The following is a 25574-nucleotide window of genomic DNA, read 5'->3' as shown; positions in this document are numbered from 1 at the left end:
GAAGTGGTGCTCACTTCTACCCTGGGGGTCTTTAAAAGGAGGCTAGATAGACACCTTGCCAGGGTCGTTTGACCCCAGTACTCTTTCCTGCCCATGGCAGGGGGTCGGACTTGACGATCTGCTCAGGTCCCTTCTGACCCTACAAACTATGAAACTATTTTCTGACTCTGACCCCTCTGCTCTAACCACTAGACTCCCTTCCAAGCACCCATGGTATGTGAGAAGAGTGAGGATCATGGATTCTGCTATATACTGCTGCTGGAATGATTCCTCAGGGCTGGATTTTTTTTTACTTGGAGTTAAAGCAGATGGGATTATTTTTTATGCCTGTCAACTGGTCAGAGTTTTACGAGGTGAACTGGGAGATCAGAAGAGAAGGAAGAAAGAGCAGCTTGAGGAGGTGACCTGGTTTTGAAGGTGTTCAAGCTGCCCCTCGCTCTTGATCTGCCTACAGATTTTGAAACCACTAGGGGGTCCTCATGACTGGCCTCTATCACACAAGGCGCAGCAGGTGTGTGAAACAAAGCAGCGGGTGTGCAAAATCAAGGTTCAGCCCAAGGTGGGGAGAGACAAATATGTAAATCACACGTCTCCAGGAACCAGAATGATAAAGTCCTTTAGAATTGTACTCCTTCCCTCTGAACCAAATGTGTGGTTGTGGATGGGGAGTGGAGCAGGGGGGAGGTTCCTGGATAGACAGAGCAATGGATCAGTACAGCCAAGAGGCCCTTTCTCCCTCCCTTTCCTCACCTGATGACATGGAAGGCAGTGGATATGATCAATTCATTGTGGAGGGCAATGCCCATGTAGCGGGGCTCATGGAAAGCAGAGGGCACCGTCCGGGTGGCATAGCACAGGAAACTCCCCCAGAGTAAGAAGAGCATTTCAGCTGGCAGAAAGAGAGAGAGACAAATCAGCAATATTAAGTGCAGCACCTTTCTCTCTAGCATGTTTACATTTTATAGCAGGATGCTGTGGAGTGCAGGTGGCACCTGGTTGATGAGAAATGGTTTAAGATTAGCTAATCCCATTTCTTTGGCTACCAAGGTGGCACGAGCCTTCTGTTCACAGGCTGGCTTCCTTTCTTGCCTGCCCTCCAAACACTGGTCTCCCTCAGCTTTGGATGGACAATAAAACACAAGTGGGAATGTGCACTTGTGTTTGGGGCTACAGCCCAAATGGCCTCTGTGCTACAATCCCAGGATGGCTGGCAACTAGAAGAGATCTTTTTTGGGACCGAGGAGGAGGGGGCTACCACTGTTCTGGAGTCAGCATTACAAGGCAGGTTCTGCTCCAGAGCCATCCCATGTTGGTGGATTCAGGGCCAAGAAGGTGGAAAAGAGGCAGTGTCAAGGGCTTGCACATGGGTCTCTTGTCTGCCATTCTGCTTGTTTGTCTGTCCATCTGCATCTCTCTAGAGCAGGGGTGTCAGCCAGCATGCAAAGGGAATCAGAGGGCCATTCCAGTGCTAAGGTGCAGCCTTCATTGTGGTTCCAGGGTGGCTCTGACCCTACCACAGGACAGATTCTGACACTTACCAGTACTATGTGGCACCTCAGAGCTGGAATGGTCTCACTGGTATCAGTGGGAGCCATTCAGGGACTATAATCAGCTCTGGTGTGAGTAAGGGGGTGGCAATCTGGCCCTGTGTGGTCTAGGCTGTGGTTATCCTCTCCTGGCTGAATACCCCTCTACTCCAGAGCTGGTTCTAGCCAAGCTGAGAGGAAGGAGCACATTGAGTCTCCTAAGCTCCCTGCTTGGTGTGTGCTTGGGGCTCTTTGACCTCGTGGAATCCAGGACAGCCATCCATGGGCAAACTAAAAATGTCCCCACACCTCCTTTTCTGTGACATCTGGAGCCCTGAGAGCAGAGTCTCACCCACAACCATCATGTAGTCCCACCGGTCATGGTCACAGATATAGAACTGAAGGCCCCGGGGAGTCTGGGAGCGGATCACCAGCGGGATGTTCTTATCAATGTTCTCCAGCATCCCCACTGTCCAGGCTGCCAAGAACCAGAGCACCAAGAGCAGGATCAGCCCCAGCATCTTCAGCACCCGCCCGCTGGTCATATAGGGGACTCGCTGGGCCGTACGGGAGAGGAACACCTTCAGGACCCTGCACAGCAGAGGGAGGAAGCAACACTAGCATCCAGTGGCTCTATGACCAGCTGATGACTTAACTAAGGCTTAATGTGGTTCCCAGGCTTTGTGCTGGTGCTTGTATAGGAGTGGATTTCACCCTGAGCTTTGGTGTATTGTGCTTGTGCAGTTTCTCCACTAAAGAAAAACCCATCTAAAGGAAGGTTATTAGAATATGAAATGCATCAGGACTAAGGCCATGCAGGTGATGTTAATTTAACTTCAGACTCCCTACCAGCAGTGAGTTCAGTAGCTAAAAAAAAAAGGCCCTCTACTGCTTGGAGCAGGATCAGTCACAGTATGTTTCCCTTGGACTTGACCACAAGGAATCTGCAGCCTCATGAGCTTCTGTTGAGAGGAGATCAATTGAGGAGGACTGTACCATCCATAGCTCGAAGCTGGATCTGTGGGAAGTCACTATGAGGCTGACTCAGAGCAGGACAGCTGCTGCCTCAGGAGTGTGAAGGTTTTGCCTCCTGCGTTTGTACATTCAGGGCAAAATCCATCCTGGGGGTAACTCCACTGGCAGAGGCAGGGGCCAACGAGCCCCTCGTGCCATTACCTGTATAGCTTGAGGGTGATGGTCCCATAGACAATTGCAAATCCAAGCATGCGCACCCAGCGCAGGACGATACAGCGAAAAATACTTGGCTTGAAGTACAGGATAAACACCTGAGCATAAAGAGGGGAGAGAGAATGAGAGAAGTAGCTCCACACAGCTCAGATCTCTGTCCTGGGAAGCTGTTGTGTCACTTGAAGTTTCCACTTTTTACACTTGCCCCTGGGTCTTGTTTACACTTAAGCCACCCCTAGGCCATGTGGGCAGGATGCTGGAACTTTCAAGGGGGTTTGGATGACTTTGTAGGCCATGATAAAGTCCCAGAGCACCAGAACTGGATAAAAAAGAACATGCGGCTAGTCTGCACTGGCACAAAATTGCACTGTTAGGTCCTCACCTTTTTTCTTGGTGTCAGTAAAGCTTGAGTGAAAATGAGGCTGCAGCCCTAGCAGAATATATATATACTAGCAAAAGCAGGCAATAGATAAGAAGGATCATAAATGCTCTGGCTTCTCCTGGGAATTCCATTATTCCTTGACTGCAGGGTTTCCTGCACCTGCCCCTGAGTCAGATGCTCCTAGCTAGGGTTAGAGGTAGGGGACTAGATAGATGGTGATTCCTGACAACCTGGCCACTCCTTCTGCTTGTATCTCTGTGCTGGCATTGCCTTGCTCAGGCAGACCCCATATGATGCCCACAGGAAAACAACTCACTTTTACCAAGGGGGAAAGGGGCCTGCATTTTTGTGTCTCCTGGTGCTGTATCCTGTGTAGCTGCCAGCACATGCAGACAGGGAGGTTGAGGCACAGATTGATGACAGCCTCCCCTCAGACAATGATTCACTGTGGAAGCCAAACTGATGTACCAGAGTGTCTGACTCATGATCCCCTGCCTGAGCAACTAGGACAATACTGCCTCAGATGGAATATGACCTGGCTAGCAGGATATGTTAGAAGGGACCAGATCTGGATATCACACTGATGTGCAGCCTAGAAGCACCTAAAATGAGAACAGGGTAATGCAGCTTGGGTGATAAATTTCAGGCTCTAGTTGAGGTCCTCTAAGCCCCTTGTCTGTGGCTGGATTTATGTTTTTGGGGGTCTCACACAAAGGTCTGGCCTTGCACAGTAATGTACCAGACAACCAGGCTAAAATGTGCAATGAGGACCCCTAACCAGCTCAGGGCTTTATGCAGTTGTACAGTTTGTACTGCCTTACTGCCACCCCTGACCCTTTTGGGAACAGGGAGCAGGCTGCGTCAGAAACCAGCTAAGAGGCCTGAGGATCAGCTTCTTTTCAAAAGGTTTGTTCACTGCTTCCTGCTGTCTCTATGGCAGATGCTGCAAATCTTTCAGGAGGGAGAAGATTTAGAGGAGGATTAATTCCACTGGTCATCAGGAAAAAAGGGTTTTCAGTCCTCAAGAAGGTTTCTGCTGTGGCTGATGAAGGCCAGACTGGTGAAATTAGCAATTGGATGCCCAGGGCAAAGTCAAATTTTGTGTTGCTGTTGGTGCAGAGGAGAAATCCATATTTCTACTTTAGAAGCAAAAGTGAAGGAAGCAGTCCAGCAATCACTGCTTCCAGTGCCTGTTATGCACAGCACACAGCCTTCTTTCTGAGGTGCCCCTGATTTGCATTCTAGGCAAGTGAATCCTTGGCTTTCTAGGGTTGTAGGAGCACCTCTTGCCTTCTCATGCAATGGCAGCATGACGGATCCCAGGAATTGAGGAGCCTTTGATGTCAGCGGTCTATGTACAAAATGGCCCCAGTGGAATTGGAGTTGACCTGGATCTTTACTTGGCTTTTCCTAGCTACTGCTGCATCTACAGAAGTCTTTGAGTGGAACATGGGGTTTTCTCTGACAACAGACCGAGCCTTCCCACCTTGCACAAATGGGTTCCCATGAGACAGGAGGAGTGGATCTCATCCCCAGCAGGGATGGAAATAGAGGTCTTTGTCCTTCCTCTGGTGAAACAAAGGGCTCTTATCTGTCCAGATCAGTATTTTTTAACCTCTGATCAATCAAAAGTATGTGACACTTACAATTCAAAGGGGTCTGCACCTCCATTTGAAATTGTTGAGGGGTCCACAAATGAAAAAAGGTTGAAATCCACCTGTCTAGGTGTTTGCACACTCTATCTTCATCACGATACTACCTGAGCACTCTGACAAGGCAGCAGAAGCACCGACTGTAGAAACTAGAAAGGCAGAAGAAATTGGGACAGTGGTGCAGCTTCTGAAGCCGCAGCTTGGTGATGAGTCTGCAGCAGGGCACCAGTAGGCAGACTTAGAGCATAGCCTGGGACCTGTTTTGGTAAAGGAGGGGTTTGTGTCCTGGGGTAAAGGCTATCCATGATGGATTGGACCCCACGTGTGTGACTGAGATGGGACTGCTGGGGATCTCAGGTAATATGGCACAGGGAGGGCACAGGAAGGTCTGAAAATGGGAGAAGATGAACCTACTCCCATCCAGCCCAGCCTCCTCCTTGGAGTTGGCATTACCTAGGGGAACAAAGGGAGAGAGCATTGGCATCCATGTACAAGTCAGATACTCACAGGGAAGTAGAGAAGCAGAGATCCAAAGAGGATAGTTTCTAGCAGGATAACTCCTGATGCACGGATCCTCTAGGGAGAGAAAGAGAGAGAGAGGCACACACACTCACGTAGCAGAGGACCCATGTGGTGGGGGAATGAATCATTCAAGGGCATTGTGCCAAGGCAGAGGACAGAGCAGAATGCAAACAACATATTCTTGAATGAGCCTGTGCTGTGAGGAGCAAGGTGTTCCCAGCACCCCCCACAGGTCACCTTCTAGTGGTAGGAACATGTCTCAACAAATCAGACTAGTCTCTATCCTAGAGCTAGATTCTTGGAGTAATCTCGGGGGAAAATGAAGTGAGTTGGAAGGGATTGGGAGTGGAATTAGCCTAGTGGGATGGGTGAGACAGCCCGCTAGCAGGAGGCACCCTCTCCTATGGCAGCTAAAAGTAGAAGTGTGTGGAAACCTTTCATTTTCTAGGGGAGATCCGACTCTAAAGAAAAATGGAGGTAAGTGTCAGAAGACCAAACCGGTAACACTAATAACAAATGAGAATGCACAGCACTTCTTAAGCATTTACGAGGAATCACAAGCTGACCATAGGCCCCTCCCACCATGAGTGGAGTAGGTCAATATTTTTATCAGCCCCATTGTGGATATATGAAAACTGAGGCTTGGGGAGGAGACATGATTGATCCAAATTCTGGGGACAGAACTGAGGTCATGGGACTTCCCCTCCTGTGCTTTAACAGCCATCCAACTGCAATGCTTGGCTGTCCTCACCTTAAAGGGACTTTGGGTTAAATTCATCCCTGTACAGGGGGCCAACAAGAAGCCTTCTGCAGAGCTGGTTTGGGACCTGAGGGGTGGGAAGGTTTGGGGTCATTTTGCCTGCATAGGGGTAAATGCCCCCTTTTCTATACAGCCAGCTTCCATGCCCCCAGCCCTGGGCCTGGTGAGTGAATTATGGCAGGCATTTTATGGAGTATAAGGAGCAACATGACATGGGCTGTCTTGGTTTTGGGGGCCCAGGCTGAGATACTTGTGGTCTGAATTAGTAAGGGGTGCTGAGTGTGTCTAGCTTCAGTTGAAGTCAGGGCTCTGAAAATCATTCCCAAGAGGGCTTATGTCAGGTACCCAACGTGATGTGGCATCAGAGCACAGGTGGGAACATAGCTGTCCCTGCCCCCATGCCTGTGCTCAGGCCACTACACAAGGCCTGTCTCTTGTAAGGTATTGAGAAGAACTCAGGCCATATGCTCTGTGGGTCTCACAGGAGGCACCGCAGAGGGGTGATGTGCCCAAGGCTGGGTATGTTTGAGTCCCTGATAGCAGAGCATAGGGGTACCACAGTGAAACCCAGTTCCTCAGTGAGAGCTTGTTGCCTTGCCTTGCTCTTTCTAAAGTGGTAGGAGATCAGCATACTGAGAAAGACAGCCAGCATGCAGAAGGCTTGGCAAGAGAGGACGGCAGCCCGCAGGGACCAATCCTCCTGGATCAAACACGGGGTGTCGTCCACGCACGTCACGCATCCCTCCTGGCAGGGGCGGCACTCCAGCAAGTTCCCGGGACTCACTTCTCCATATTGAGATGAGCTTTTCTCTATCCCTGGACAGAAAGGGAATGCGTGAGAGGCTTACAATAGCTCTGCATGGCTTTTATCTCTTGCCATCAATTTCACTCAGACAACAGACCTCAGGGCTGATGTTCTTGCACCATCCAGGACCAAACGGGTAAAATCCTGCTTTTCAGAGCTGGGGGCATTTCCCGCTTCCTTTGCAATCCTTTTGCACTGGTGCATGGTGTTTAAGGTAAAAGAAGGTGATTTGGCTTTTCTTCTGTCTGTGGCCTCTCAAGGATGCAGTGTGCATGCACGGGTCCTTCCATGTGTGATGTGAAGTTGGCTTAATGAGTTTGGTTTAACTTGACCCACTAATTCCCACCTCTGTGTGTGCCTGCAGCTCTCCCTCCCTCACTGGAGTGCAGGGAGGGGCTCTGATTCTGGGCTAATGCGGGAGGTATGAGAAGCACGTTTCCCCAGATAGTATTTGGGTGGAAGATTGACCCAGGGTTAAGGCTAAATGAGGAGGTAGATCAGGCAGAACCCCAACATCTGGTCTCTTCCCTTGCATGTCATTCCAGCACATGGAATTGCAGCTGCGAGAGGGCAATACATTGGGCATGTCAGGTGCTTTGAATGTCTTGTGATTGCTAGGTATGATGCTCTGGACTTGCCGCATGAAGCAGCTGGGAAGGAAGGCTGGTACTGTGGCTAATAAGGCACTAACCAGGTGCTGGAAGGCATGGGTTTCAAAGTCTGATGCAATATTGATGCAAGTCCTCTAGGGGATGAAAATGCCTAATTCCCATGCACTTCAATGGGCACCTCTGTAACATGACAAAAAATCTGGCCCTTCCCTGGCTTTGTGCCTCAACTCCCTACTAGTAAAATGGGATAACAGCACTTCCTCCCCACCTCACCAAGGTATGTGTGTGTTGGAAGAGGGCTCAGATACTGGTGTAAGGTGGAGTGGGAAGAGCTGAATATCTAGTTTTGCCACTAAATTGTAGGTGTGACTTGAGAGCCAGCCAAAGTCCAGTTGACAGAACAAGACAGAAGGCCGGGGAGAGTGGCTACCTACCAGGCTGGGCAGTGATGGGAGACCTGCTTGCACCGTAGAACCCTGGCTTGCACAGGCAGAGGTACCTTCCAAGAACAAAGCCATGGCTTTCCTGGGGGACGCACTAAACAGAGCACATGATAGCATGTAAGTTTCATGCATCCCCTGCCCTGCACAGCCCCATGCACCTAAAGGTTGAAGCTCTGGCCATTTCCAACACCTGCTGGGTGTTCGCACCTCGTAGGCACCCTCATGTACTGCCCCACCCTGCTCAGTTCAGCCCCAGTCTCCCTGCCAGTTTATTTCTGGAAAGCAGTGGTTAAACATTTAAGAATTAAAAGCAAAAGCCCGATGCTCAAATCCCCTCCTAAAACCTAAATGGACACCTAATGCTGCAAAGCGCACTAATCCCCGAGAGGCAAATCCCACTGAGCGATTGCTAGCATGACAGCGAAAGCAGGGTGCCTGCAGCCTGCTGAGAGCTGCCCTGCTAATGCCAGGGGGCTGGAGACCCCTTAAACCTAAGCCAACAAAGGAGAAGTAGGACAGCCTGTCTGCAAGGGGAGAGATGGGAGTGGTTCAGGAGCTGAGGAAAGGGCTTGGTGGGGGTGGGGGCAGTGGAAAGCCCACTGCTGCTCTCATAAACCTCCAGGCAGAATAGCTGTGGGTGGCAGGTCTCTCTGGCCATGGGCACTCATAAAAGGAAGAGGAACTGACCTTATGAATTCACCCTACAGGGGTTGTGCTTCAGAGCTTCTTTGACCTTTTGGCTAGGGGCAAGCGAGACGAGGTGGCATGTGAACTCCAAGGCCTCTGGGCTTGGGGCTTGCACGTAGGATGCCTGCCATGGATTTGGGAGTATCTGAAACCCCAGGCTGAAGAGTCCGGGAGGTAAGATACTTGCCAGTGGTAGCGCCACACAGACGTGAGTAATCAAGCTCTGCTTAGCTGACACAAGTTGGAACTAATTTGGCCTGAGATATCAAATGAAAAAAAAAAGAAAGAAAGAAGGGAGGGAGGTGGTAGTGGAGGCAGAGGTAGGCAAGGGCAAAGCAGGGTGCAGTTTGTGATGAGAATGGAGACTGAAAGAGACCCTGAGTTAGACACCAAGTATAAATCTCTTCTCTAACATGCCTTGTTGCTGCTCAGCTGTAGTCTGTTGATCCAGTGTAGCTGGCTCTGGCATGGGGCAGAGGACAGTCTCTCCCACCACCCCCTTCATCTATTCTCTTTCCTGGCTTCTTTCCTTCCCTGCAGATCAAACACCTGGTCCCCACACACTTTGGCAGACAGTTGCATTGCTGGCTCAGAGAGCCTGTGGATACTGCTTTTTCCACACATCAATTCTGCACTGCAAGGCTGAAGTCGATCTGCCTTCCTACTGTGATGGCCATGTGTCTTGTGCCTTGACCTGGTATGAGGCAGAAAGGGAATTCGGTCTGCTTAGTAATATCCGATTTCTTTTGCCATCCAGGCAGGGTTGCCTGTGCTATAAATGGAGCTGGCCATTAAAACGTTCATTGAAGCATCATCAAAATACCATTTTGCTGAAACTGAAGTTCCCTGCCAGATCATGTCCCTTTGGGTGAAATTTTCCACTGGGGGGGGCAGAGGAGGGAGGAGGATGTTTGCAGTTATTTTGGCAGTGTCTTTTCTTCCAGGGAATCTTGACATTTCCCAATTTGCATCTGCTCTAGAACTAGGAAATGTTAAGCTTTCCTATTTGAGAAATTCCAAATTTCAACCCTAGCTCGAGCAGTAAACTTACACCTTTTGAGGAAGACACTGTAGCAGTAGTTCCACAGCCCAGTGCAAAGCCATCATACAGTTGCTTTTGATCACTGGTCTGGAAACTGGAAGCAAAGGTCCCGGAGCTCTCTGCTTTCCATCCTAGGGCTCTTCCTAGCCATGTCAAGGGCCCCATCTGTGATTTCTCCCTCTTGAGATATATCCAATAGGATCTTTGTTACCCTGTAAACCCTTTTGGGCAAGGTGGCACCTTCTAACTAGTTCAGAAAAACAAGACCTTGTCATGGCATCTGACAAAGTAGGCTATGAAAGCTTAAGTCTCTCTGAGTGTGTTAGTCTATAAGGTGCTACCCTTCCCTGCATTCAGCCTAACTTCAGGGCTAACTACCTGTCTGTGTATCCCCTTCTGTTCAGGTCAGTGTGTCAGTATGTGTTGTCTCTCTCTCTTCAGGGAGAGTGACTGGTTCTCTGGGTCTGTGTTTACAGAAGTAGCATTTTAACTTGTGGAACTACTTTAAAAGCAGACAGGAAACAGGGAATCTTGAACAAGCCCTCTATGCGAAAGCAGCTATAGGTGCCTCTGGGCAACTGGGTCCCGATCTCAACCCCCTGAGTCCACCAGAAGAGATGCAAAAGGGGGTGTGAGAGAAGTACAGACCAGATGGGGGCACTCAACCGGAAACCAAGATGCCTGGGTTCACACAGATTCAAGAAATGTAGGGCTGGAAAGGACCCCATGAGATCATCTCTTCCCTCAAATCTGTCACTGCTCTGCTACGTGACCCTGGGTGAGTTGCTTCCTCTTTGTACTGCACACCTAGCAATTCAGGCCAGAGACTGTCTCTTACCACATGTTTGTACACTTGGACCCTGGTCTCATTTGGGCCTGTGGATGGTACCCACCCACATACGGCAATAGCAAGCTGGGGACTATCAGCTTTGTCAGCTATCAGCTATCAGACTATCAGCATCACACACTGATCATGGAGGACTATGGCCACACAGGTAACTGGGATGGAGCTGTGCCATGAGTGAGAGGAGCCAAGTAACCACAAAAAAGAGTTGGCAGAGGTTGAAGCCATGGATAGGAGGGAGTGGATATGCTGGCAATAAACCATACTCACTTTGTGCGGGGTGGGGGGGGATGGAATAGGGGCCAGGCACAGGGGCAGAGGAGCCATGAGAGACAGGAGCAACCATAGCTCATGAAATACTCCTGGGCTGTATGAACAGAGATGTCTGAGCTGTGGTGATGAAGGGCACAGGCAGGGTGGCAGCACTCTTACCCTGGGGTTCCAAAGCCCCATATGCCTCCCACCACCTCCACCCCTACCCCGACACCCTCACTTTGCTCTTGGGTGCCCACCATCTCCCCCTCCTCTGGTATCCAGGTTCTGCACTTTCACTCTCTCCCTGGTGGTGGTGGTGGTGTGGTGTGTGTGTTGGGGGGTGTTAACCAGAGTGCATTAACCCTGCAAACACTATTAGGAGCCTTTACATAGCATTGCAGTAATTCAAAGGAAGTCTTTTAATTATACACACACAGGGATCCACAATCCCTGGTATTTACCCAGCATGGGAGAGAAGGGAAGCAGGACGAGGTGCAACTCATTAATTAACAATGCTAGGCCGCTTCCTTTCTTTATTTTAATGTATTATTAAATGTAAAAAAAAGGGCCAGGGGATGGGGAGGGGGCACCTCGCTGTGCTCATCAGTTACCCTGGAGGCTTCAGGAGACCAAATTGGACATTAGATCCTGAGAACTGAATCGCTTAATCCCCAAATTATTAAACTAAATTAAAACAATCAGGTGGATCTCTGCCATCCTCTTCCTGTTCTCTGTATTGGCTTTGCCCTTTCTTGCTATGCAGAGGGATTTGAGAGAGAGCTCCCAGCAGGCCAGGATAGAGGTGGATGCTCAGTGTGGTGTCAGAAATGCTCCCAAGCATGTTAAGCCTCCCTCCCTGCCCCACACCTTGAAATCATTCTAATCTGATATCTCTATTCATCTAATCATGTGGGTTCCAGCTGTGTTGCTGTGTCAAAGGTGAGCGTGGAGTGAGGTCTCCTCACTTTGTTCTACACCTGTCCCTGGCAGTAGTGTAACTAGGAGTGAGCAAGCAGGGCACCAGCCCCTGGTACTGCTTTAGAGGGGGCACCAGAATGGCAGCCTGTGGGGAGTGCATGCCATGGCAGCAGTCGGCGGGGATGTCTTTGAGTCTTGGGTCAGGTATAGTTCTCCAGTGCTGGTACCCCCAACTACCTTCCCTGGCACTTCTGTCTGGGGCACAAAATTTCTAGTTGTGCCTCTGCATCTTGTTCCAGTTTTCTAGCTGAAAACCGACAAGGCAGGAAGGCCTTAGAGGCTATGGGGCTGGGATTCAGGAGACCGGGGGACAGCTTTGCTTTGCCATGGGTCAGTCACTGGGGGTAGGTCTCCACTATCTCCTCACTGCTCCCAAGACCATGACTGAGAAGCAAGCTTTCTGCCTTATCACTCCCGCTGTTCTAAAAGAATGTCTGTTCTCAAAAAAACATCTTGGCAGTTGCTGTTTGGAGGAAGCCCAAGGACCCTTTCAGCATCTCACTTTTGAGTGTGTTCCAGGGAGTAGCACTTGTCACTCCCATCTTAAGTCCTACTTATCTTAAGTTCTGAGAACAGGGTAGCACTGAGCTCTGCTAGCTACCCCCAAAATCTGTGCAGGGTCTTGGGAGGTTATGCTGAACACTGTTCTGCTGTGGGCTACCTCGTTTTACCATATTGTTCTGATTATAGGTTGACCCCGCATGTAAGTTAACCCACATTTCCAGGTTCCTTTTTAGGAAAAAACAGCATTGTCCCTGAATATAAGGCAACAACCGAAGATCAATACATTGAACTGCTGCTGTCCTTACAAAACTCCCACAGGAGAATTTTAGCTGCCATACATTTTAGCTGGTAGAGGGAAGAACATCTCGCTCCCACAGAGAAACAAATAACCAAGGAACAGACGCAAAGGGTTAAATGCACTAAAGTTGCTAAATAAAAGCACCACTGAAAATATTTCTGACTGGGCTTTTTTCACTGCATGCACAGAAATACTGCAAGTACAAAACTCGAGACTCTCAAGGGTGCAATTATAGGCTGAGTCCACAAAGTCAAGGGAGATCTTTATAGTTTATTCCGAGGGAAAAAAAAGGTGGGCTTATAATCAGAACAGTATGGTAGTTAGCTTAACGCTGTAACCACATACCAATCAGGGCTTCTAGTAGAGGTGATATATTTTATTAGACCAACAAGACTTTTGCAAAAAAATTCTTTAATTGCAAGCTTTTGGGCACAAACATCCTTCATCAGACATCAGAGAAAAGATTGTAAAAGTTCTCCTAGGTAGAAATGAAAGTTCATTTTTCATAGGATTTCACAGAGAAGTCAATAGATGGAAAACTCCTCTGGGCAGGCAGTTCTTAGCTGGTAAGGAGTCTCTCAGCTCTTGTAAGGCTCTATGATGATGCAAATTACCTTGAAACAAAGGCAGGAGCAGTATCTCAGGTTTCAGGTGGTCAGAGGTGCTTGCAATTAAAGAATTTCTTTTGCAAAAATATTGTTAGTCTAATAAAAGATATCTCTACTATGATCCCTGATTGCTTTTTTCTCTAGACCAATATGGCTACAACCTGGATACCTAACTACATACCGGTCGTTTACAGCCAGGTCAGATAGGTCTACACTAGCTGCAGTCACATCTTTGCATTGCATTGTAGACACACCCCTGGTCTCTGTGCCTTACCCATCGATTAAATGGGTATAATAGTCCTTCCTTTGTCTGTCTTGCCTATTTAGACTGTAGACAACTCAGGGCACGGTCATCTTTTGCAAAGTGTTTTAAAGTGCATTGCACAGTGGAGCCCCAATTTCAACTGGGTCCTTTGAGATGTACTGTAACATAAACAGTGGTGATTTTCAAACCATAGCTGATGTACCTACATGAAGTGTAAATATGTATGTTTGTGTGCCTGCATAAAATGTGACACTTTTTTATGACTCTGAGATGTGAGGGTGGAAGCCAGGGAAGGGGAGTGCATGGGACAGTCTGACCAGGCCTGGCTCTAGGTTCTGTTTAACTGTGTGAATGCACGTGTAACCATACCCGTTGTGTGGATTACCTCCTCTGTTTTGCATCAGGCATCTGGCACGTGGTGGAGAAGCCAGGTCTGTATGGTGGTGACTGACCAGTCAAGGGTCACAAACTTGGCATGGCTCTCCTTGACTTTGTTTGCCCTTTGAATGGACTCTTCTCACAGAAACCCCTCTGAAGAGAAGGGTGATGTCCAGTATCTATGCACAGGGCTGGGTAAGCCCCTGTTTCTCCTTCTCACCAAAGAGGGAAGAATCTGTTTCAGAGCCTTTCCTAAGCCAAGGAGCAACTTCAGGCCTATCGGGGAAATGGAGTCAGGCACAGTGGATGTGGACCCAACCAGGACTGCACCACAGGGGGTAACATCGGAGTGAGGTGGGGGCAGCATTCAGGAATTGTCTATATTCTCGAAGTCTTTAACTCTTTGGTATGTTAGGAGTCACATGTGGATGGATTAGGAAATCTCTTGGCTAAGCCTGCATCTCTGGTTTACTGATAGGTGGCTCCTGGAAGGGTAACTAAAAACCAGAGCTCCCACAACTAGATAGATGGTCTCTGGGTAGTGCAGAGACATCTATACAGCAGCAGGCTGGGAAGCCTGTGGCACTGGTCAAGAGCTTCACGGGAGCCAACTGTGGAGCCCCACTGTCCTAAAGCGGTGGCAGGCAGAGACTCAGTTTGGGGAGGGGGTGGAGCTGGGAGAGCCAGAGATGGGAGCAGTGAGCAGTCACTGGCTGGGCCTGGGGAACTCGGCAGCACGTGAGATTCAGTGTTCGGGTCCTCAAGTCACCACACTGCTCTGTTCTGAGAGTAGGAGGGGGAGCCTGGTCATGACAGGTGGCTCTGAGCATCAGCAGTGGGGTGCTAAGTAGTCACTCCTTGCTCCTGCAATTAATCAGGTTAATTACACTTGTAGCTAGATACTGACTGAAACTGGGCCCCCAGATCATGAGTGAAGCCCCATCTGAAGGGCTTACAGTCCAAATAAGCAAGGAAAACACAGAGTGGGGGGAAGAAAGGGACCCACCAGCAGGGCCGTCAGTGTGATAATGGTCCATGATTCCTTCTGGGGTAGGGCTTGCAGGAGAAGAGCTTAATGGAAAGAGAAGTTGCCATTGGGGCGAAAAGTGAAGAATGCATTGAAGCGGATGTCAGGGAAGGTGAGGGGTGTGGGCAAGGCCTGAAGGCCAGCCGTTCAATTCTAGTTCAGGCCAGGTGTACCTCAAGACTGTGACTGTCCATGGTCTGTTTCAGAGGCCTGCACAGAAGGATTTGATAGTCTCAGGTTAATTTCCTACGCAACAGGAGTTGACATTACAAAAAAGCCTCCTCCAGCCAACTGATCTCAGCAGAGGCACCAAGAATCAAACAGGCCTTTGACTCTGAGTCCCCCACCCCTGCCCCCAGTGACCTCCCTTCCCAATCAGTGTGCGCATACATTTGATAGGCAAGGTGATAGAAATAGGTGTCATGTCAGGACCCAGGGGGTGGGTAGAGAAGGAATTGGCTCTTTGGGAATGTCTAGCCAGTGCCTTTCACCATGAGATCCTAATGGAGAAAGCAAACTCAGCTGTGATCTGACTAGTCCCTAGTTCATAATACCTGGCATTTTATATGAGCAGATATTAACTCATTCATCTTTGCAATATCCCTGAGAGGTAGGAAATCAAGATTTTGCCCCCTCAAGAGACAGGTAAAACCACTGGAAAGATGAGATTGTTTCAAAGCTGCACCACGAGGGAGTGAGAGAGCCAGGAGCTCTTGACCCTTAGCACTATACTTGTTCCTTCAGGCCATGCTGGAGGCAGGGGTCCAGGTGGTTGGGCCAGTAGCCTGCTTCTCCAGAGGCCTGAATTCCTTTTTTCTTCCCTGCTACAAAGTTTATGGGTAACCCACTGTAAGTGCATGTTTTTTCCAGAATATATTAGCTCACCTGGGGCAGACAGCTAATCTTTTAGCTTTCAGCTAATGGCCACAGTGTCTTTCTGCTACAGAAAGCTGTTGGGCCCTTAAATGGTAATTAAGACATAGCAACCTGGGGTAAAACTTGTGGAAAGCAAGGAGATTGCTAGCTCCTTCAATTTAAGATAGCAGTGTTTTTTGCAGTGAAGGCATCTTTCATTGCCCTGGCCCTCAACCCCTGTCTTTGAAATGGGGATAATTGCTCTTTTTGCCTTTCAGGGAACAAAATATATTAAAGCTTTGGGGTGCCTGGACACACAGGCCAGTAAAGTTGCAAAGAGATTATTCTACTCAGTGGGGTCCTTATTTTAGGGATTATGTGCAGGAGACAGCTCTGTTTCTGGTGGCTTTTCAAACGCCCACTGCATTTGCTCAGAAACTTCTAGCATAGGGCTTATTTTTGGCCAGTAGCTACATAATGTTGAGCTGCAGCATCTGGTCTGATGGCTATAAGCCACTGCTGTCTCTGGAGGCAGCTGTCTGGGAATGGTAGGGGCTTCTTAAGGAGGCATGTTATACTCTGAGTCTCATAGCCAAAAGGAGAAAAAAAGGCTTAAATGGAGATTTGCACAATGAAGCTTATCAGCTGTGAGGCAGGGAGCAGCTGAAATAAGCAGATGGGTCAGCAGCAGAGGGGGGAACCTTGTCATATGAACCTGGGAGAGGAAGCAACACAGGAAAGAGGAAAGACTCTTGGAAGACGGGTGAATCTGCAAGGAGGTATCATGTCATCAAGGGTTAGAAGCAAATGGGTCTGGGTCAGTCCTTGCTGAGGTCAGATGGGGTCTTTCTGTTGGCCCGAGGGAGCTCTGATCAGGACCTAGCAGCATCAGGGGAGAAAATTCAGTTACGCTGTAGTTTCCATCCCCAGTCCCACCAAGCTGAAATCCCAAATCAGAGTGTAGGGACACCCTGGGATGGTTTAGTCAGGAATGATCCTGCCTTAAGCAGGAAGCTGGACTGAATGACCTTATGAGGTCCCTTCCAGCCCCATTTTCTTAGGATCCTAGATCTGAGCTGGGCATGGGAGGGACACTGTCTGTTCCTTTGTGATGAGCTTGGGAGTACCTAGGAAGTGGTTGTGAAAGCAGTGCAGGGAACGGGGGGGGGGGCTTTACCTGTGTGCTGTTGAGGTCACAGCGGTGTGTATCCGAGAACCAGCCTGTCCCTCTGGCGCACTGGTTGATGTCCACATTTTGAAGCTTGATGTCCATTCTCACCACTCCCCTGCAACAAAGGTGCAATGGTGAGGCATGGGCCCTAGGAATACTGGAGACCTGAGCTTCATTCCACCCTTTCTTGCCACCTGCGGGGTCCTGTCATAGCCTGAGGTCAGAGAGGTCCAGAATGGGCTCTGTTTTGCACCCACCGTCCACGCTGATTTCAAATCATTCACATGCACAAGGCAGGGGCTGCAGCTAAAACAGTCTTCGAATGCATCAGAACTGGAGCTGCTAGGGCCCAGGAGCTCCATGCTCCCATACATCCCTGCTCAGTGCTTTGCCAGGGAGGGCACAGGGCAAAGCTGGACAGAGGCTGATTGTGCTGGTTCTCCTGTCCATGCCACCCGCATAGGCACACGTATGGTAGAAGCAGGGTCACAGCCACAGAAGCTCCTGCCATCTTGGAACTATAGTGGTCCTTATAGTTAGTCTGTGGCCTGGTATTGGGAATAGAGGATTTCTTTCATCTATGTCCCACGACTCAAGCTGTAAGTGCAGGCTCTAGGCTGAGAACAAGTGCCCAGGACAGTGGGAGGTGATGTGCTCTAGCTGCAAGGTCATTGGCCTTGGCCAGGTGAGAACTGGGTCCTAGTCTTGGCTTTGGCACTGATGTGCAGTGTGATTTAAGGCAAGTCCATTTCATTCTGTGTGCCTCAGTTTCCCGCCCATCCATTGATGTGTCTATGCTGTGTCCTATGCAGCAGGGTCCAGATCTTGACTGGAGCATCAGCTGTTCCTGAACTGTAAATAATCATCATGTTTCAGGCTGCTGCCACATGCCAATTGCAAAAACCAAACATCAGCTGGAAATGAAGTCCCCCCCTCAGGGTGAAATTTACCTGTAGGTGCCAGGTGTCATGCTAGGTGAACCATCAAAAGTAGGCCTAAGATGTGCCCGGCTTCTGTACAGCCAGGGTGGGCAGAAGGGTTCTCAACCTGTTTGCAGAGTGCATTGAGGTTTATAAAGGAAAGGGATTAGGAGTGTGCACAGAAGAGCTCTTGTCATCAGTGTAGCTGTGCATGCGTCTTTGTCTGGCTGTGTGTATGTGAGTAGTATCCAATCTATAGGGGAGGAGGGTGGGAGGTTACAAGGATAAGTAAAATGGGATTCATTAGAATTATTGTCCATCAGAGCAAATTCCCCTTGGTTATGCCTCTGAAAGCTCACTGACTTTGGTACAGTTGTGCTGCTGTAATTGAGGGCATCGCTGGGCCCCCAAGCATCAGAACTAACAAGAGGCTGTCCAATGAGGGTGAATTTAGTGATAAAATAGTTAGACAGGAAAAGGAAGCAGCCAGGGCATGGATGTGTGGATGGACAGACATGCAGAACTTCTATTACATGCATTGATGGTAGGCAGATAGATAGATCAAGATATCCAGAGAGCAATGTGTCATTACTAGAGAGATAGAGAGGGAGGGAGTGTATGGGGATAGAGAGAAACACATGCAGGTAGATACAGGAGGTGTATGGGGATGGATGGATGGATGGATGGATATGGATCAGCATATATGATAGGCCAAGAGGCAGACTTATCCATGGAGCAACATACAGGATAGGTAGACAGACAGCCAGTCTATACCCATGCAGTTCTGCTCAGATAGGGGCCATCCATTATTTAGTATTGGTTGCTGACCCATTTTTCATGTGGAAGATGAAAGCAGCCTCCTTTCCCTTTTGTATGTCTCTCTTCCTTGTTACCCCCAGCCTGAGACAGACAGCATCCTTTCATCTGTCTGGATCCCAAAACTGACAGGCAAGGGAGGATCCAGAGCCTCCTGTGCAGCCTCAGTTGGGCTAAGGGGCTGTTTGTTATTAAACAAACACCACTGGCAGGGCAAGCAGCGTGGGCCATGGAGCAAGCCTCTGCCAGCTTCAGGTCAGCTGGCATGGTGGGCTCCCATGGCCCACTCCCAGTGCAGTGAATGCAGCTGAGGTTTAGTGCCTACTGACTGCTTAGCCTGGTGATGTATCTTCAGCACAGCTGTTCCAGAGACTGCACTTCCTGACGTGGAGAGAAGCAGGCAAAAACAACTACCTTTCTATTTATATCACCTGCCTTGGGCCGCAGCAAGAAGCAGGGGTGGGTGTTGGGAGAGAGAAAAGGTGCAGGGAGAAACGCAGCCTGAACAAGGGCAGCATGATGGCAGATCCCCCATCAGCTCCACAATCTGTCTGTCTAGTGCTGTGACAGACATAACTAGCTCCTGCTGCAGGCAGGAAGGTTGATGAGTTTCTTAATTATAAACATCATTTAAATGTATTTCTTGGTACAACAGTGTCTTAAAGGAACCCAAGCCTACATTGAGCTCTGAGTGTGCTGGGATCCATTGCAGGATCAGAGCCTCAAGTCTTACATTTAGGTTATATCAAAAACATCAATCAGTTGATCCCTCCCCCCACTGAATACCAACCTTTTTAAAGAACCTAAAAGCCCCAAAGCAAGTTTCCATGGTGTTGTTAATGTCCAGTGACATGAAATTAAAAGGGTGTGTACTGTAGCTTGGTGAAAGGGCATTTGACTAAAGATCAGGAGTTCCCTGTTTCAAATCTGGGCTCAAATCTCTTTCAAAGCCTATAGCCTCTTGGCAGTAGTCCATCTCTTAGAGTGCTGTAGCTGAGGTCACAAGCCCAAGACTGGTGTCCACCTGCCCTCTGGTTGCTTCCTTTGGTTTATACAGGAATGATCCTGTCTTGAGCAAGGGGTTAGAGTAGGTGACCTCCAGAGATCCTTTTCAGCCCTTCCTTTCTATGATTCTATGATTTATTATTTTCTTTTAGAAACGTGGGAGGGGAATGAAGGAATTAAATGCTTCCTTGCAGGATTTGCCAACTCTACACTGCAGTCTTGTGAGATGGGCACTGATCTGGGGGCCTGCATAGAGCAGGGGGAGTCTGATTAAAGACCATAAGTGAAACCGAGGTGTTTGAAGCACCTGGGCTGAGGTAGGTATCAAATGTGAACAAAAGGCAGGAGTGAAGGAAACCTTGGAGGGTTTTAGACCCAGCTAGAGAAAGCCTTGGCTGGGATGATCTGATCAGGGATGGTCCTGCTTTGAGCAGGGGGTAGGTACCTTCCAACCCTAATTTGCTATGATTCTATGATTATATGAAAGTGGGAGTTGTAAGAGATTAATTAGCTTTAGGTGTTTGCACTTATTACTCTGAGGAAAAGATAGGTGCACGCTTCTTTTATCTGGGGGACAAATTCTGAACTAGTTCCTCAGACAAAAGTCACTGTTGGAAATGCATCAGGAATTTTTTGCCTGGGTAAGTCCCCAGTAAAAGCTTTCTAGCAATCTGAGGGCTTTGGTTGCTTCCTATCATCATGGTCATGAAGACCTGTCACAGAAAATATAGTGGCAATAGTAATGTCCCCAGTGTACTTTCTGGAGTCTCTGACTCTTCTCTCTTTCTAGGGTATAAAATCTCTGCTTGGAGGGACTCCAGTAGGTCTTTAAGCAGGAAAATGTACCAAGTTGTTCTCACTGATCTGACTGTAAATGGAAATGCTGTGGAAAGACTAAATGTAATGCATTTAGGGTTAGATGCTTTGAATACTAGTGCTAACCAGTCCCCATGAAGGAGCAGACCCCCTGGTACCTCATTTATTTAAAGAGAGCGTTGCTTAGTTGGATGAGGACTCTGATTTAAAGGGTGATCCCTGGCTTAAGACTTAGGAGCCCTGAGTTCTTGATCAGGTCACTGGGCCTGTAACCAAAATCCACCCAAGTCTCAACCTTCTCCCCTGAGTAGTGGAGATAGTGCTTCTCTACTGCCCAAGGTTAAAATAATCAACTCTCAGGATATGGTGTTGCTCTGGCAGCCTCTTAGGGCTGCCACTATGCCAAGAAACTGGAAAAAAGTGATTGCTTCCTTAATCTCCAGGGAAGAAGGTGTCTTGGAACCTCTGCATAGCTAACCACAGTGGTGATCCCAGGTCTTCCCATATCAGCTAAATGGCTTCTTCATATGCAAAACAATAAGGTAAGATCATTTATGGTGAGATCCCAGATACAGGAACATTAAACAGGGATATGTCTTTAACCCCTCTCATTCCCTCCTCACCAAAGTCAGAGGCATAACTAGAGGTGGGCTGTTTTGGGGGAAGATGTCTCTTCCTTTTTTTCCCCGCACCAACACAGGTGTCAAGTGACCGTTTAAACACTAATTTTCAGCAGCAAAAAGAACTGACATTTTCCCCCATAGCAGCAAATCTCCAGTTGCTGCTCCTGCACCAGACATCACCACTGCTGTTTCATCCTCCCCCCTGCCAGATGTGGAGCTGTTGCAGTGAAGGTGTAGGGTGTGTGGGTGGGCCAACAGGAGAGAAGCTCCACTCCAGTTCTACCCCCTTAGGCATCAGGGGCTTGTGCCCCACTCGCTCACCCCTTACTGTGCTACTGCTCCAAGTTATCAATATTCATTATAACCAAATGAGCAAATACCCATTTATCTAAGAGACGTATCAGAAGTAACCACTGCATCTTTCCTTTGAGGTTCCTGAGAGACCAGCAACCATCTTTATGTAACAGGTGTCAAACACACAAACAGTTTCCTTGTCCAGTGGGGCTCCTGGTGGGTCTGAGAATTTTGGGCAGGGGTAAGCAGGGGTTGGGTCTACTGCAGAATTTGGGGCTATGAGGCTCCATTGGAGGACAGCCTTTGGTGGAAGGGGGGCAGGCAACAGCTGTGCTGACACAACTCCATTTGCCTCACCACCACCACTCCCTCTGCCAAGGGCACACCTGAATCCAGCCTGCAAGGAGCCCTGTGGTCCTGATCCACCCTGGGGAGGTGGAGTGAGTTTGACACCCCTGAAAGAGTCTATGCAAACCAACCAGCAACGGGCAGGGAGCACAAAGCAGACCAGCAGCTTGGTCAGGGGGCACAGGGCAGGGAACAGAAAGCTGAGCAGGGGATCGGGTAAGGGAAAGGGATTAGAGTGCAGCACTGCAGGAGGAGGAGTCTGGAATGCAGGTTAAGCAATCAAGGAGGTCCCAGGTGAGGGTGGGGATCTTTTTGTGATGACTGTTTTGAGGAGATGGCTGCACTGCCAGCTCAGGGCAGCCTCTGAAAACCCTCTACCTCCAGGAGCAGTTCTGGAGTATGAAACCACATTCCCTGAAACACCTGTAGCTGCTGCTGACTCCTCCCTCCTGACCTGCATCAGGTCTCCTCTCAGTGCTGAATGGAGTCTGGAAGCCATCTATATAGCAACACAGGCATGAATGATCACTGACGGACAGATAGATGGATAGATAGTGGGGAATATACAGCAACAAAGGTAGAAAAAGAGGAACAGATAATGCTGGTAGGTGGATGACTACATAGCTTTTTAGCTGTTTTAGGGGTTCTGAGAAATACTCAAGTCCAATAGGGAAGCCATTTTCCTTTCACTTTTTTCAATGAAGCTTACGTCAACAATTCATGTTTCCCCAGTGAGAAGCATCTGCTGGTAGAATGACTGGTTGTGCATTTCCAGCCGCGTAGAGTGATGTATTTCATAGCACTGAGAATATTTGTTTGGGAGGGCAATCGTGTGTGTGACAGAGAGCGAGAATGTGAGAAGCCATATGTGCCTGACTGTGTGCATGAACCAATGTATATGTGATGCTCTGTGGAATTGTATGCGGGTCTCAGAATGAGTGCATGAAACTCTGTGTGATTGTATGTGTGACTTGGTGCATATATGAATGTGTGTGTATGAGCATGTGTGTGCATGTGTCTCTGAGGGTGTGCATAAGTGGGTGTGTACAGTCATTTGCAAGAAGAGGACAACTGATTTATACAAGCGTAGCAACACCTTAATAGCAGGGTATTACTTATAGAAAGCATAAATTGACATGATGCCCTAGGTCAGTGGGAATGAAACGTTTTGGCAGATGTGTCACAAATTAAGCCCTGCGTGCCCCCTGAGTGCCACTCCAATTCCTTTCCCCCACCCAATCTGCTGCTCTGCCTTCTGACCCCTGCATGATCTGCCACAGTGCTGCCTGCCCTCTCCCCACTAGCCTGCATCAGACATACAGGCTGCCCATGTCCCTTGTGGCACTTGTGCCACAGGTTGGCCACCAGAAGCAAGGAGAAGGTCATATACCCAGATTGGACTTTGCCACCTCCATGCACTCAAAGCCAGGGCATGCCATCAGTGCAGAGAGGACACTGTGTAAACGACTACCACATGTCTCTTTTATGCGAACCGCAAAGCAGCTGCCAGCAGAAGAAGTGGGAGGCAGGACATTGATGCCTAGAAACACACAAAAGTAGAATGTTTGGCTTCAGGGATGGAGAAGGAAGAGGTCCATGACTCCATGAGGAGATGTTGGCTACCTCAGCCCCAGGGAGATGCCACGAGCTGTTCTATTCAGGTACAGGTTAATACTGCTTTTCACAGGACCCCAGGGCAGGTCTCTGGTTGGAGTGTACCCCAAGGAAAGGTGAACGTAAACCCAAGCTCCAGATGCAGCTCTTATCTTTTCCTCTCTATCATGGGCTGGCTCAGAATCCAGTTGTTATACCCAAAGGGGTTTGGGCTCTAAAAGCTGTGAATTCAGGTCCCGGCCTGAGTCAGGACATTTTGGTTTGGAGCTCATTCACCCCATTTCTGGATAAAGATGATAGGAGATGAGCTTTGATTTAGACCTGTCCAGGTCAATGCATCTGGAAGGGACCGATTTTCCCATCAAGTATTCTTCTACACTGTTTCTTATGAGCTGAGAGCTGCAACTCCACCTCTCCCTCACAGAGGAAGTCCCTGCCTCTGCATTGTGCCCTTGCAAAAACACCTCCGTATAAATCTCAGAGGGCTTACAGCCCAAAGATTGCCCTTTCTAGAAAGGAACCAGTGCTGCCACCCATGCCGTGTAGTCCCGTAGCTAAAACATTGGCCTGGAAGTCCACCACTCTGAGCTCCATTCCTGCTTCTGCCTTTGACCCCTTATACATCCTTGGGTGCCAATACTTAGATTAGCCAAGGGTCTGACTCCTATCAAATGAGGGTACAGCTCCCCAGCACAGTGGGGGCCATCCTCCATCCTTGGGTATTCCCAGAAGAAAAATAATGGCAGGAGGACAGGCAGGAAAAGGACACGTGTAGGAACACTGATGGCCATGGAAAAGCCATGTTCCTCTCAGCTTACTCCCTCCTGCCCCTTGCTGTTGGCTACTTGCTGTCTCAATCCCTTGCTCTGGGTTGTGACATGGGAAGACAGAGGTTTCTTTGGGGAAACCCAGTGGATCTGGCTTTTTTTTCTGGATTGTATCTGCTGGTTGGACTTAGAACAAAGATGATGATCTGGAAACACACATCAGGCTCCATTAACCCTTTACAGTGCAGAAGCACTGACTGCCGGGCATTGCCCTCTCTCCTTTCCTGGCTCTGACGTGGTCTCCAATGAGTCTGGAATGATGAGAGCTCAAACAGGAAAGCTTGGTGTCCCATCCCATTTAAATAGGTCCTTTACTCCTTTCTGGGGCTAAAAATAGCTCCTGTTGCCACACGTGATCCTCTGCAAAAGGAAATGCGTGAGGAGCCCGGGGCGGAGTGCTAGGAGTGTTAGGAGTGCCTGTGACCACACTAAGGCTGGCACGGGGTCCCAGAGCTGCTGTCTGGAAGCCTGCAGCAGCCAACGCAGAATCTGGGACATGCCCAGAAATGGGTCAGACTGTAAGACTGGGGAGCATGAGTCTAATAGGGGCACTGGTTTTCCCGGAGAGCAGAAACTCCCATATCAGGAAAGGAAGGTGCTGGTGGGTTGCAAGTGTGCTGGAATGAAACAAGACCCCCCCACCTCATACCTCACCCTATGGAAGGCACCATCAAGGTCTCAGGACACCAGATCCGTGTTCCCACCCCCAGTCTGCACTCAAGACCCAGAGCCAGGTTCACTGGTGGCCCAGTTCTAGCTCTTTTGGGGAGGGTGGCCAATTCGGGGGTGGGATGTGTGCAGAGGGGGAAGATTCAGCAGTTGGGGTTAACCCATCCCAGGAGGCCTGGTGACAAGTGTCAGCAGGTGTCCAGCACTCTCTGCTGGCAGGATCCAGGGGAGTAAATCCCTAGGGGAACCCTAGGAAGGTTTATCAGGGAGGTGTGTCCCAAAGCATGCTTGGAGTCCTGCAATGTGGAGGACAGGGCATCCTCAGAGCTCGGCATCCCAGGGGGAGGGGTGTGGGCTGGAGAACATCCCTGTACCAGCCGTGTGGGGGCCGGGAGGGGGAATTCCCTGCAGTTCTGTGGCTGAGCAATGGGGATCCCAGCCCTGCCGCAGCCCAGAGTAGCAAGGAAGATGCATACCTTTGCAGTGCTGCATCCCACTGCTTGGGCAGACACCCCCAGATCTGCAGTCTAGAGGGATGTTAGTGGGGAGGATCCCTGCCTCTGTGCCCTGGAGGGTTGGTTACATGGGGGATACCCCAGGGGATTTTCCCCAGCTTTGCACCCTTGGGATGTGTTGCAGGGAGGGAATCTCCCTGGACCTGCACTGCAGAGATGTGTTACATGGGGAACACCTGGTTCTGTACCCCAGGCATATGACAGCTAAGGGATCCCCCAGAATTTATACTTCAGTACAGGGGATAATCCTCCTCGTCCTGCAGTCTCGAAAATATGGGGAGAGAGCCCTGCATACTGGAGTGGAAGAGGGAATGTGTGCATTTGGG

General features: G+C 49.3%; 1 protein-coding gene across 1 annotated transcript in view; it reads right to left on the bottom strand.

Annotated features, from left to right (window-relative positions):
- The window catches only part of GPR179 (G protein-coupled receptor 179), a 50278-nt gene that overhangs the window by 23241 nt on the left and 1463 nt on the right, over positions 1 to 25574 (bottom strand). The window contains exons 2-8 of the mRNA XM_019507777.1: positions 16808 to 16916; positions 7881 to 7983; positions 6629 to 6846; positions 5256 to 5324; positions 2703 to 2812; positions 1879 to 2117; positions 751 to 889 (exon numbers count right to left, since the gene is read on the bottom strand). Of these exons, the coding sequence (XP_019363322.1) occupies positions 751 to 889; positions 1879 to 2117; positions 2703 to 2812; positions 5256 to 5324; positions 6629 to 6846; positions 7881 to 7983; positions 16808 to 16916 (987 nt within the window). The remainder of the gene's footprint in view (positions 1 to 750; positions 890 to 1878; positions 2118 to 2702; positions 2813 to 5255; positions 5325 to 6628; positions 6847 to 7880; positions 7984 to 16807; positions 16917 to 25574) is intronic.

This window comes from Gavialis gangeticus, unplaced genomic scaffold (genome assembly GCF_001723915.1).
Source record: "Gavialis gangeticus isolate Ggan-Ray unplaced genomic scaffold, GavGan_comp1, whole genome shotgun sequence".
Taxonomy (NCBI): Eukaryota; Metazoa; Chordata; order Crocodylia; family Gavialidae; genus Gavialis; species Gavialis gangeticus.
Note: the sequence above shows the minus strand (reverse complement) of the source record. Positions and strands in the feature narration are given on the sequence as shown.